Source organism: Antechinus flavipes, chromosome 4 (assembly GCF_016432865.1).
Source record: "Antechinus flavipes isolate AdamAnt ecotype Samford, QLD, Australia chromosome 4, AdamAnt_v2, whole genome shotgun sequence".
NCBI classification, from domain to species: Eukaryota; Metazoa; Chordata; class Mammalia; order Dasyuromorphia; family Dasyuridae; genus Antechinus; species Antechinus flavipes.
In genome coordinates, this window is record NC_067401.1 from 105263578 (window position 1) to 105277277 (window position 13700).

The following is a 13700-nucleotide window of genomic DNA, read 5'->3' on the forward strand; positions in this document are numbered from 1 at the left end:
ATGGACTTGGAGTCAGGGGATTCAGAAATATCATTGTAGCACTGGTGAGCCTAGTTATCTTGTGTACCCTTGTATTTTTTTTCCTAGGCAAAATCTTGTGTATTAGGATGTGCTGCAAGAGACTGATGTCCTGCATACCAAGTCCACCAAGGGTCAATATGATGATGATTTTATACAGTAGTGGCACATTATTTGAAATACATAAAGAGCCCTTTCATTTCTTTTTCTATTTTGTGCCCCTGTCAGAAATTATGGGATTCTAACAGTAAACCCTGTAGTACTCTTCCAGCACAATGAGATAATTTAGAAAAATCAGTACTATCTCAGTTTTGCTTTCTTTTTATTTTCCATAAATAAATAAAATATTTAGTGGGCATTTAAAACCCGAGTAAGGAGATGTTAAGAGAGTGTGCAGCTGCCATCTCTAAGATCGAGTCATGAGACCTAGATGAACTGCATCTTTGACAATTGAAAGTAATAGCAGATGTTACTTCTGAACTACTCTCAATGATCTCTGGGCCATTTGAGAATCAGGGAGGTTTCATGAGATAAAGGCAAATGTCTTGCTTTTCAAAAAAGAGGAAGAATATAGCTATTTCAAACGTAACATTAATTCCTGCTAAAATTCTAGAGTGGATTGTTAAATGGATCTTTTTGTTAGATGTAGGAAACAAAGCAGTGATCATTAAAAACCAACAGAACATTGTGGGACAAGCTAACACTGTTTCCTCTTTATTAATAGATAGAACTGGGGATGTCATTGGGATAGTACATTACTAAGGAAAGCATTTGATAGATTCATCCTTTCTGTTTCTGTACAAGATGGAGAGAAGTGGATAAAAGTATAGTTTAGTGGTTTTGGTGTGGCTTGACTGAATGCAAGGGATATGATTAGTGGTAGATCAGTGTCAACCCAGAAAGAAGCCTCTGTAAGGGAATACTATGGGGATTTTTCCTTCAAAATGTTCTTATTTCAATTTTTTTAATCAATGACTTGTCTAAAAGTATGCACAACATACTTATCAAATTTTCTAGTGAATCCAAGTATGGAGAGATACATGATATATTTACTAAACATAAGCATTGGAATATACAAGATCTTGAAAATCTATAATTATGGACTGTGATTTAATAGGAGTAAAATGTCCTTTATTAAGGTTCAAAAAATCAGCTTCACAAGGAGGCTTAGATATTATTAAAAAAGCAGTTTTTATGAATAAGACCTAGAATTTCTAATGGATTGCATTATGACTTAGTAGAATAACATGGCAGGTCAAATAACAAAAGTGAACTGAAGTGGCATTGAGAAGCACGGTTTTTAGTGAGAGGGAAGTGATAATTACACTGCATTTGCCCTGGTCAAACCAAAACTATATTATTGTGTTCAACTGTGGGTACTGTATTCTAGAAAAGACACTGACAAATTGGGTTATACTTCAATGAAATGCTGAGGGGAATGGAAACCGTATCATATGAGAATCATATGAAGCAGCTAGAGATACTTTGGTGAAAAGAAAGAATATATATTGGGGCAAAAATCAGTATTCAAACATTTGAAATACTGTTGCATGGAAAAGGGATAAGAAAAGGGTTCCGTGATGAAAAGGCAAGAGTAGTGTTCATAGTGGCAGGGAGATAGAATTTCAGTTCAATTAAAAGTAAATCATCCTGACTTACATGAACTGATGCTGAGTGAAATGAGCAGGACCAAAAGATTATTATATACTTTTTTAAATTTTATAATAACTTTTTATTGACAGAACCCATGCCAGGGTAATTTTTTACAGCATTATCCCTTGCACTCACTTCTGTTCTGATTTTTCCCCTCTCTCCTTTCATCCCCTCCCCCAGATGGCAAGCAGTCCTATACATGTTAAAGATGTTATAGTATATCCTAGATACAATATATGTGTGCAGAACCAAACAGTTCTCTTGTTGCACAGGGAGAATTGGATTCAGAAGGTAAAAATAACCCGGGAAGAAAAACAAAAATGCAAATAGTTTACATTCATTTTCCAATGTTCTTTCTTTGGGTCCATCTGTCCATCATTGATCAATTGAAACTGAGTTAGGTCTCTTTGTCAAAGAAATCCACTTCCATCAGAATACATCCTCATACAGTATTGTTGTTGAAGTATATGATGAAGATCATTATATACTTCAACAACTATATGATGATCAATTCTGATGGACCTGGCCATCTTCAGCAATGAGATGAACCAAATCAGTTCTAATGGAGCAGTAATGAACTGAACCAGCTATACCCAGGGAAAGAACTCTGGGAGATGACTATGAACCACTACATAGAATTCCCAATCCCTCCATTTTTGTCCACCTGCATTTCTGATTTCCTTCACAGGCTAACTGTACACTATTTCAAAGAATGATTCTTTTTGTACAGCAAAATAACTGTTTGGACATGTATACTTATGTTGTATTTAATTTATGCTTTAACATATTTAACATGTATTGGTCAACCTGCCATCTGGGGAAGGGGGTGGAGGGAAGGAGGGAAAAACTGGGAACAAAAGGATTTGCAACTGTCAATGCTGAAAAATTACCCATGCATATATCTTGTAAATATAAAGCTATAATAAAAAAATTAAAAAGTAAATCATCCTAAAAATAATAATAATACAAAAATAAAGTAAGATCATTCAGAGAGACAGAGAGGGAGGCAAGCAAAGAGGGAGGAGAGAGAGGGGAGAAAAGAGGGGAAAAGAGAAGAGGAGAAGGGGGAGGAAGGGAAGGAGATGGAAGGAGGAAGAAGGGAAAAGAAGATGGAAAGGAGGATAGGGATATCAATCTCCACTTATTGTCTAACTTAGCCTTCACTGACCACAACAAGGCTACTGCTACCCAACAGAGAAGGAAAGCTAGAGACTTTGTGGTAAGGAACAGGGTTTCCCTGAGGCAAGTCTGATTAGCTGTTTTGTCACACCTCTGATGTCACAGGAAGGTAGTTTTGAACTAACAGCTACTGTGTGCCAGTCACTGTGCTTAGTGTTTTGGGTTTTTTTTTTTTTTTTTTTTTTTGGTTTGTTTTTTTTTATAAATCTTACCTCATTTGCTCTTCACAACAACCTTGGGAGGTAGGTGCTTTTATTATCTCCATTTTTTTATAGTTGAGGAAATTGAAGCAAATAGAGCTTAAGTTTGGAGCCTGTCCAAAATCACATAGTTAGTGAGTGTTTGAACTCAGTTTCTTATGGCTCCTGCTCCATCCTTTGAGCTATTAGCTGCCTAGACAGGTATGAATTAACTAGTGAAGGGAACATAAGCAACAAGGAAGAGTCCAGATATATACAGTTTTAGACAAAGACCAGGGAGTGGGGTGAGAGAAAAGCCTTGTCTTTCAAGCCTTTATTGTGAGTAGAGGGTGGAGAGAGGATGTCTAGAATAGAGACAAACTGTTTCAAGAAAGACCAGCTTCAGAAAACTTGAGGATTTGGGGATTACCATACAACATATAAGGAAAAACAAATGCCATCATCCAGAACTGACCTTTTTCTCAAAAGTATAAAAACTGGGAACTGTCAGCTCAAGAGAAACAAGTAACAGTCACTACATGTCTCATGGCATTCTCCAATCCATCTTGGAGTGGTTGTTGATTGGGAAAGGAGAACAAAAGGAGAACAACGACGACTATCCTCTGTTTCAGCCTGAGAATGTTGGCCAATGGGAGAAGCAACAGGAAAGTTTTGCGCTTGGGTCCAGCTCTTCATGACCCTGTGGACCATATTTTCAATGGCATTCTCTTGGCACAAATAATTGGAATGGCTTGCTATTTCCTTTTTCAGTGGATTAAGACAAACAGAGATTAAGTGATCCAAGGTCATGCAGCTATTTAATATCTGAGGCTACATTTGAACTCAGTTTTTCCTGCCTCCAGATCTGGTATTATATCTACTGAGACATCTACCCTCCTCACTTTAATTTCCCTTCTTCTCTTTCCCAGATATGCCCTCATGTAATACAGTTCTATCTCTATACATATTTTACTACTAGTCTCATTAGGAGTCAGAATATTACAGCTAGGAAATACCCTCAGATTTAAGTCTGATTAGTCTGGTTATAGACTATCCCAAACAATTACCTAGTTACTTTGTCTCTATATTTGATCTAGTTCAGAGAAGATAGAGCATCTTCTTTTGTCCTTCATCTTAAAAAAATTAATGTTTAATTAAAAACTGAATATTGATAATCAATGTACCAATTTGAACTTGCTTAGTAACTATTTACATTTAAATAATGTCAGTGAATGAGAAGTGGTATTGATGCAGTTTGAATGGTCTCAATTCCTGGTGGTCAAGAGGTTAGCGGCAATAAGAGAGTTTTTAAATATCCCCTTTAAATCAGCCTAGGTTTAGGAGTGAAAGAATTCACTCATTCCTGAATCATTAGTTGCAAAATGAAAGTTTATTGTTGGATAGAAATCAGTTTCTAGTGGGAAATGGAGTTTTGGCACTGAGAATGCTTTGTCAGTGGGCAGAAGGATCCTAGCAGCTGAGAGTGACAGATATCTCAAGCTACCTAGGGCCATCGCAAAGAACTTAGTTGAGGGGCTGTTATATTGGGTATCTTAGTAGGGGCTGGGTCAGCCTGAGCAGATCAGACCAGGATTCTTGGTGGGAGGCTTCAGGAGCCGAGGTTTCCAGGCTTAGATTCTTATCAATTTTCAGCCTGGATCTCCTATTGGAATTAACAACACTTGAAAGGGATGCTTTTGACCAGGATTTCTAATTGAATCAAAGGCTCTGGAATCCTGGAAAAATAACTTATCTGGGGGGGATATGCCTTCCCCAGGAGGGACTGAGACTCTGAAAGGGATCACAGATCAAAATAAAATACAGTTTCTTAAAGAGACCACAACTTATAGTAAAAGAAACAGTTCCCTCCCGCTTCATCATGACATATCAGAGAATATACCATAGAGTAGTGGATAAAGAGATGGTCTTGAAGCCAGGACACCTTTCCTCCAGAAAAGTTTGTCCTCTGACACATTATGTTATCTTGAGAAAATCATTTGCATCTCAGTGCTAAGGTCTCACTCTACCCTTAGACCATAAATTATAGAGAAGTTTGTTGCTCTGTATTGGTAGATGCAATTTCTTTATCCAAGATTTCTCTATATCAGTGAAATCATGAGTCTCTTTTGTTTCTTCATATACATAGTTCAGATGTATTTACATGTGCATATTCTTGTGGATAAAAAGATAGCCTAAGGTGTGTACAAATCTTGGCCTGAGGAAATTACAATTTCCCAATGTTCTAGAAAATTTTCTAACTTTATAAATTGCAGTGAAGGTACCACCCTGCATAAATACAGGAATTTTCTTATGTCAAATTAAATCCCAGAGGAGAACAGTCCTTACCCAGGAATTTAAAGTCTGAGGGGAAGAGTCTCTTTACTTTTTAGGAGTTTACAATATAAAAAGAGAAGATAACACATAAAGAAAATGAGACCAGATAGCTACTCCAGGAAGCTACTAAACTACTAAGGCAGGATAAAGGTCAATAGTTTTGTCAGAAATTTTCAACACTGCTACTTTGCATAGAATAGGGGCTTCTGGGATGAGTTTAAGACAATCTTTTTTTTTTTTATCAATATCAATCCATCCTTTTTCCATTTGAGGGAGTGGAGCCTTAGAGGAGGGAATTTGATGTATTAAAAAAAAAAACACAAAATGGGTTTCTGATTATAAGTTAGGTAACAATTGAAGACTCAGGGGGAGAGAGTAGAGAGAAGGCAGATTAAAGTCTAATTCAGAGAAGAATTCAGAAGAGAAGAAGCTGTTAATAGAAGAATTCTAAGAATAGGTTAAAGGGAAGATCTAATCTTTGCCTAAACTTCTATCTTCTATTGTAGTCTGGTTATGGGAAAGATTTTAAGCCTTAGCCATTGACTAAGAAGACTGAAGAAAGCTTCGTAGCTATTGGTTGAGAGGGTTAATGGATAGGATTAAAGCCAAAATTAATAGCTATTGGTTAAGAACACCAATGAGTCACAATTTAAGTACAAACCCTTATCATCCTTCACTTATACTACTGCAATGGTCTTCTAATTCACCTAATTGACCCTCTTCTAATCCATTCTCCATACAGCTACCAAAGTGAGTTCCCTTAAGTCAAATTCTGACCTCCTACTCCGTAGACTACAGTGGTTCCCTATAACTCTAGGTTAAAATATAATTGCAATCCATTCTCAGTGTTCAGTGACTAGAAAACTTCAGCCAACTTGAAAAATAATGGGATAACAATGAATGGATAAAACAGATTACCCATGCTCTAAGATCTGCAAAAACACTTTACTTAAGACAATTATGTAAAACAGATAGGACTGCTAAGAATAGAGTACCATCCCTGGATTCAGGAGGACCTGATTTCAAATATAGCATGAGATATTTGACACAAGCTCTGTGATAAGGATAAGTCAGTTAACCCCAATTGCCTCACCAAAACAACCCCATAAATATTTCTATTTTACATATAGGGAAAGCTAAGGCCCCAAAGACTGAAGTTACTTATCTAGACAGGATACACAGATTTGCAAAGGACTTGAATCCAGGTCTTTTAACCCCACCATTGTTGGGATGGAAAGACCATTGTCACTTCCACTACATTCCAGGTGCTTCCCTGTGTTGCCTGACAAATGAGAGAACTATAATAGTGACTGTTAATTAAAAGACAGGAGAAATCACAGTCAATTAAGGTAGTCAGAATGGCCTTTATGGAGGAGATGGCACACGAGTTGGCTTGTGAAAAGAAGTGAGGAGAGACTTGGATAAAAGTCAGAATAAAAAATCTGGTCTTGAAAGAGACTGTTTCGCAGCAATTCATAGAAGAAGGGCAAGTGAGGCTTCTCTTTTTTTTAAACAGAGGAAGTTAGAGAACTAGCAGGGATAGAATCATTTCCCTTTTACCAGCTCCATCAGCCAATTGCTTTTTGTTTGTCTCTTCCTCTTGACTGGCCATCTCCTCTTTAGTGAGCCCTAAAGCTCCTGACACATCCTGTCCTGGAGCCAGATCCTTGGGCATTGTCAGGATGAAGGTCCCTCCTTGGGTCTTCTTCTTCCTTATGCTTCTCCACCCCCAGGAAGGTAAGTGAACATGACCCATTCCTGCTTCCCTTACCCTTTCTCTCTTCTGCTAAGGCTTCATCTGGTGTCTAAAGTATCTAAAGTTATTAAAGATCTTGGGGAAGGTAAGTTGCTAGTCCCGTGGAGAATTCAGCTCTTGAAGAACCTTTCTTTTGGCTCCAGCTGTACTCAAAGATGGTTTCCCTTGGCTCTTTGAGTGTTTTCTTTTGCTTCTTTGTCTTTTAAGTTATATCTTACTATGTAAAAGAATACAGGGTAGATTTGCATAGATGGTGAGAACTAGATATATAGAAAGAAAAGTAAAAAACTTGAGTGAAACAAAAAGGAAAATTTAAAGAGCCTAAAGTCAGATCCATTTTATAAATTTTATAATTTTTATTATAAATAAACTCATTTTATAAATGGGAGAAATCTGACCTCTAGAATGATACCCAACTCCTCAGGCTTCAAAAGTGTCAGGTATTAACAAACAGGTGCCATTATCAAACCAGGATTTTCTCTTGACTGAACTGCCTCAGCTTCATATAGGTCCTGGAGTTATGTAGGAGAGATGAGTTCTCACTTAGCTAGCTAATGACTATTCCATGCAGAAAGACTTTTTCCTATTTCTGTTCCCCTTTTATTCTTTTATGAGCATCAAGTCAGATAAAGTATCTGGAAAACTAGACAGTTCTTTGAAAATCCAGAAAATCCAGGTCATGAGGTATTTGGACCAAACTTATTGGCACCTAGCTCCATAATAACCAGTTAACATCTATTTATTAATCGGTTACTATGCTATTAGGCTCTGCAAGAACAGAAGATTCCTGTTCTCAAAGAGCTTACATATATGTGTGGGCATCCTTGAATACTCACATCATGTATATATGTATGTGCATATATACATGTATAGATATGTATGTGTATGTTGATAGACATATCCATACATATATGGGCATTGTGTATATACATATATATTCACTTTAATGAAGACATAGTCTATAGAATGTCAAAGTCAAAAGAGATTCTCAGAGAAAATCCTTCAGCATTTATTAGAATAATCCTTTAAATTATAAGCTTCTTGAGGACAGGAATTGAATTTTTATTAATTGTATCCCCAGCAGTTAGCACAGTGCCTGGCACATAGTACCGTGTTTCCCTGATAATAAGACACTGTCTTATTATTTTTTGGACAGAAAAACACCAGAGGGCTTATTTTAATGAACATTGACAGCAATTTTAATAAACAGGTAAATGTGAACAAAAAAAGTACCTTTATTCAATAATGATCATGTCATCTTCTTCAACAACATCGTCATAAGTGTCCAGACTCTGAATTCCGTCCTGGATGTCTTGCGCCTCTATTTCCTTCAGAAGAAGTGGACCCAATCTGTCATGTCCAGCAATATAGCTCTCTTTAAATGAACATGTCTTGTCCAGGTAACCTGCTTGTAGTGCCTTGGCGACACAGCTGTCAGTAATTTTATCCCATGACTTCTTCACCCAAGTCACGACTTCTTGCAGACAGGGCTTCACAAAGTTTCCACGCTGATTTCTTTCCATTCTATTTTCAATGTAGTCATTGACTTCCATGCGTAAATGGTCCTTGAATGGCTTGTTATTGCAATATCAAGGGTCTGGAGATAGGCAGTCATTCCTGCAGGAATCATTACTTGATCTATTCTTCTCTCTGCAAGGAAGTTCTTCATTTCTTTAGCGCAGTGAGTGCTGGCTGAGTTCTTCTTTTATCCTCCATCATGCCCCCTGAGTTCTTCTTTTATCCTCCATCATGCCCCTTCACTCCCGCTTACCTACCGGGTTTTTATGTTGTCCTGCCTCAGCTCTCCTCCGTGGCACTGCTTTCAATGGTGCCAGCAAGCAAATCACTGGGGAAGAACAGGATGACGTGCTCACTGCTGCAGTTCTGAGTGGATGCAGCTTGGAGCGCGGCGTGTGTTTCACCTGGGGGGGGGAGTGGGGAGACGGTGCATACAGAGGGTACCGTAATGTAGCGTGTAGTGCAGGAGATCACCTTCACTACAGTAGCAATCTCAATAGGGCTTATTTTCGGGGGAGGGCTTATTTTAGAGGAATCTTACACAGTAAGGGGAGGGCTTATTTTCGGGATAGGTCTTATTATAGGGGAAACACAGTAAGTATTAAATAAGTATTGATTGGATTGGACTGGATCTCATTCCAGGAAGCTTGTTGGCTTCAGGCTGAGGACTTCAGGTGAGCCAGAATGGGGTCGTTTTTGTGCTTCAAAGACAGAGATTTATACTTGGGTTTAAGACTTTGGTACTTACCAGCTGTATAATCTTGGCAAAATGATTAACCTTTCTCAGCCCCAATTTCCTTACCTGCAAAATGGGGATAAGAATACCTGTATTGCTTGCTTCATAAAATTGTTGTGAGATTTAAATAAGAAAGTATGTATAAAATACTTTGCAAAATTTAAAGTGCTATAAAGATACCAATGATGGTTTTTATATCCACCAGGAGAAGGACAATCTGGAGAAGAGCCTGAAACAGAGGAGCTCATGGCAATCCTGGGGGAATCAATCATCTTCCCCATCAACATCCCAGAAGGCGAACAAATTGAGAAAATTATTTGGGTTTTCCAATCACCTCTTGCCACCATTAAGAAAGGAGCTGGAGAAGAATTATCCACCATCATAGTATCTGACCCTCGCTACAAGGTCCTAATGGACATCCCTGATCAGATCTATTCCCTGCAGATTAGCAACCTGAGCAAGGAGGATGAGGGAATGTACAGAGCAAATATAGTCTCTGAGAATGCTCTGGACACCATCACTCGGAAGTTTAATCTTCGTGTCTACCGTGAGTTTGGTGGATGGGGCACCCAATGTCTGGTTTCTCCAATGTCTGTTCATGTTGTTGTATCTGAGAGGGGGACAGGAGTCTTTGGTGAGCCTGTCCTTCATCTTCCCTTTACCTGGGCTACCCTGTGACTGATCCCTAAACACTTGAGAATGCTTGTACCAAGGTTCCCACCAAAAATCAAGGAAACATGTAAAATCTCATTCCAAGCTCAAAGGGAGTGATAGGCAATTCTGTAGGCACAAGGTAACTCATAGGATAATCGAGCTGGGAGAGTTCTTGAGGTCAGGTATAGGCCCTTAATTTTATAAACAGGGAAAGAGACTGAAAGAAGGCTACAATTCTGGCCACAGAATCACACAGTTGTCAAGTGGCCAAGCCCAGTATTTCACCAAATCCATCCCTCTGATCTGCCATAGTGATAAGAGCTGAAAACTCTTGTTCACGAGTGATCTTTGTGAATGAATAGATACCCCAAAATTTGTGCCCCCCATCCTCTGAGGACACATATATCAACCTCTTAATAAATATATGTTGATTCATTAAAGGAGAGATGGAATGATAAAAAAAAATGCAGGCTTTGTCTAATTCAGCATCTAAGGTTGAATTGAATTTTTAAGGGAAAAAAGCAGTTCTGAGAGAGTGAAGCTCAGGTCCTTCTATTTGACTCCATGGAAATAGGGCAGGTCTAATACCATAGTCTTAGTGACACTTCTTAGTCCAGAGATCTGGACTAAGTTTGCAATAGTCTGGAGTGCTTTGGAAACTAGATGAAAATATAATTGGGAAGATTGTTTTAAGTAAAAATAGAATAGAACATAATATAACTGTTTCCTAGGTCAACATACAGTCTGCAGGGAACTTTATGTATAGTTTAGCAGTCTCCTTTCTATTTGAGTTGGACTCCTTGTCAATCATTTTACAGATGAGGAAACTGAGGCTTATAAGAAATCACATATCCAAGGTCACATAGAGAGGAAATGGCAGACCTAATATTGGAACTGAGATTTGTGAGCTCTCTGACTTCTGATCTAGCATTCTTTGTGCACCAAGAATAGGCATTAATTCTGTACTCCAAGAGTCTTCCTATTCTCTTTCAGGACGACTTCCAAAGCCCAAAGTCACTATATACTTGGAGATCTCAGAGGAGTTCATGTGCAATGTCACTTTGAAATGTCATGTGGATGGGAGAGGAGAAGATGAGGAGTATGGCTGGACACCTCTGGGACCAAGAGCTGTTGTTTCTAATGGGGGTTCTGTCCTCCACCTCTCCTGGAAGCCTGGAGATAGTGACCTCACTTCTACTTGCATAGTCAGAAACCCCGTCAGCCTCAGTTCCCATTCCCTCCAAGCTGGGCAGTTCTGTAGAGGTAACTAGTTCCATTGCCAACTCCCTAGAGCTGGAGAAATGCCCTGAGCAGTTTCAGGGATTGGGTTTTAGAAGGATTGTGCCACTCTCGGACCCAGCACCTTCTCTCAGGTGAAACCTGTTTGAAATTCTGCCCTCCTAGGAGAAGCTAGGCCCTCCCCCCTTCCCCCTCCACAGTGAAGGAGGGCACCTTCCTCTCCACCTAAAGCCCCTATCCTGATCCATATCCCCACTCTCAAGCATCTTCTCCTCTTCTCTCACTTAATGTACAGAAATATACCTACAGCTGCTTCTCTCCCCAGATCTCCCAGGTTTCTTAGCTCTCTGGAGACCCACCATATGTCTTAGGGATTCTCTAATTCCCTTCTCAGTGGAATTCTGGCTTTAGTTTAGCTTCCAGATTTCTGGAGAGGGAGTCAGTTGAGTTCAGAGAATTCCCACTTAAGAGACATCAGCTGGTTCCAGACTAAAAGATTCTTTGTCTCCACTCTGGGATTTGAGGGCTGTTTCTACCCCATTTGTGGGCTGCTTTAGCTTTCTTAAGAAGGCTCCAGGGTCTTCCCCTTTCATTTTCCCCATTGGACTTGGGGGAGGTCAAAATCCTTCTCTGAGTGGAAGAAGATTAGGTTCACATTCCCTTGGGAGGTAGCCCTCCCCACACTACTCCTTGGTTCACTGACCAGTTCTTCTTTTTCTTTTCTCTATTCTAGGTCCCAGAATTTCATCTTCAGCATCATGTTCTCCCCTGGCAAAGGGACTTTTCATCCTGTTACTCTTAGGGATCTTAATAGTTGCTATTATTGTAATTAGCATTTTAACAAAAAATAAAAAGGCAATCGAAAGAATTCACAGGATGAAGCTGAGGAGGAATGTGAAGCGAGAAAAAATGCAGGCAAGGGAGTTTCCATTAACAGGCCACATCCCAGAATAACCAGACTCAGGACCTGGGCCCATCCCATCCCCTTCCTCTTCAGGAGCCTTCCTGGGAATACTTTCTCAGGGATTTTTCTACCCCTTAAAGATTTTGAGAGCCATCAGGCAGGAACTCCAAAGGCTCTTGCTTTCTTGGGAAAGGGTCAGGCAATAAAGTCAAATCAAGTGAAAATGACTAGAAATGTTTTTTGTTTTTCCTCTATCTTAAAAAAAATTTTTTTTGTCATATTCTAGGTGATATTCTAGGTAAGGGAAGGAGAGGGAGATAATTGGGAAATACAGGTGATACACCAAATCAAAGAAAGCAACAGAGCAATTAAAAAAAAAAGAATTTAAAAAATTTCAGAGAAGTTTTGCCTGGAATCCATCAATCTATCCTCTGCCCTGGAGTGGAGTGGAGTGCTGGACTTCATTGGAAACCATTTCCCTATTCTATCCTGTTCTCTTATCCTTCCTGGAACATTTGCTAGGCTAGTCTTCCAAATCTGGGAGGAAAACTAAATCTGACAAATTCATCTACATAAAATAAGCTTCATGTGCTAATTCTTTAGAAAAAACGTAACCTTTAAAAAGATAATAGAATAATTCTGAACCTAGTGCAAGGAAATCTTTAAGAGAGGAACATGTACATACTTAAATTTACTATAGAGTACACTGTGAGATAATCAAGGGTGGGATCCAAACTATTTAAGGAATATTTAAGGAGAGATAATATTATCAGCTGGTGATGTGAATGGAATGGTGGTATAGGATCAGGTAAGACTTTACATTACAGATAAGATGACATTTGAACTAAACCTTGAAAAAAAAAGAAAAGGCTTTTTTTGACAGGTGGAAATAAGGGAATGCTTCCAATCCCAGGGATGTCCAAATTGGATTCGAAGTTCCTTGAAATAAACCTGTGACCCATCAGGATATTCACAGAAGTTATACACAGTAGGAGGTTAATAATTTTGCTTGAATTGAATTTGATGAAAAGAAAAAAAAAAGGAAAATTCAAAAGCACAGCAGCAAATGAATTTAAAGACAGACACCTGAATAAGATATAGTTATAAGTTGTTTAGGTTTACCTGTTTTCTGGGGATTCCAGGCCTTTTCCTATTATTTATCTCACTAAACCTCTCTTGTTTGCCTGAAGCATCTTTACTAGCCAGCTGTTAAAAGTGATTCCATATATAAAATCTTGACATTAAGTCCTCATTCTCTTGACCTTTTACTACTCACAGGGTTGGAATCTCTCATTTCTTTTACTAAAACAGAAAAGAGCAAATGATAAGACAAAAGGGTCAGTGCTCACTTTCATGAGGCCACATGTCAACCTCACTGGGAGAAGACTCAAAGCTTCTCTTGTTACAATATTGTCTCTTAACAGATGCTGTTAGTGCAGGAGTTAATCAAAAAGTAAGAAGCCTAAATGAATGGCAAAGAATTTACATGTGGGCCTGGACCTGGACAAGATAAAGTAAAAGCTTATTAAT

The 13700-nt window shown here is 38.7% G+C and overlaps 1 protein-coding gene across 1 annotated transcript; it reads left to right on the top strand.

Annotated features, from left to right (window-relative positions):
- Positions 1–6948: 6948 nt before the first annotated feature.
- SLAMF9 (SLAM family member 9) lies at positions 6949–12404 on the top strand. Its single transcript, XM_051991904.1, has 4 exons — positions 6949–7100; positions 9579–9920; positions 11021–11290; positions 12000–12404. Exons 1-4 carry the CDS (start codon positions 7046–7048, stop codon positions 12218–12220), a joined length of 888 nt encoding a protein of 295 aa, XP_051847864.1. The 5' UTR covers positions 6949–7045; the 3' UTR covers positions 12221–12404.
- The last annotated feature ends 1296 nt before the right edge of the window (positions 12405–13700 follow it).

What these genes read in the sequence shown, in the direction of transcription:
- SLAMF9 (XM_051991904.1), top strand. Translation starts at nt 7,046, where the DNA reads ATGAAGGTCCCTCCTTGGGTCTTCTTCTTCCTTATGCTTCTCCACCCC. An exon ending in GCTTCTCCACCCCCAGGAAG is followed by an intron (nt 7,101 to 9,578) that starts GTAAGTGAACAT and finishes TATATCCACCAG; the next exon opens with GAGAAGGACAATCTGGAGAA. An exon ending in AGCTGGGCAGTTCTGTAGAG is followed by an intron (nt 11,291 to 11,999) that starts GTAACTAGTTCC and finishes TCTCTATTCTAG; the next exon opens with GTCCCAGAATTTCATCTTCA.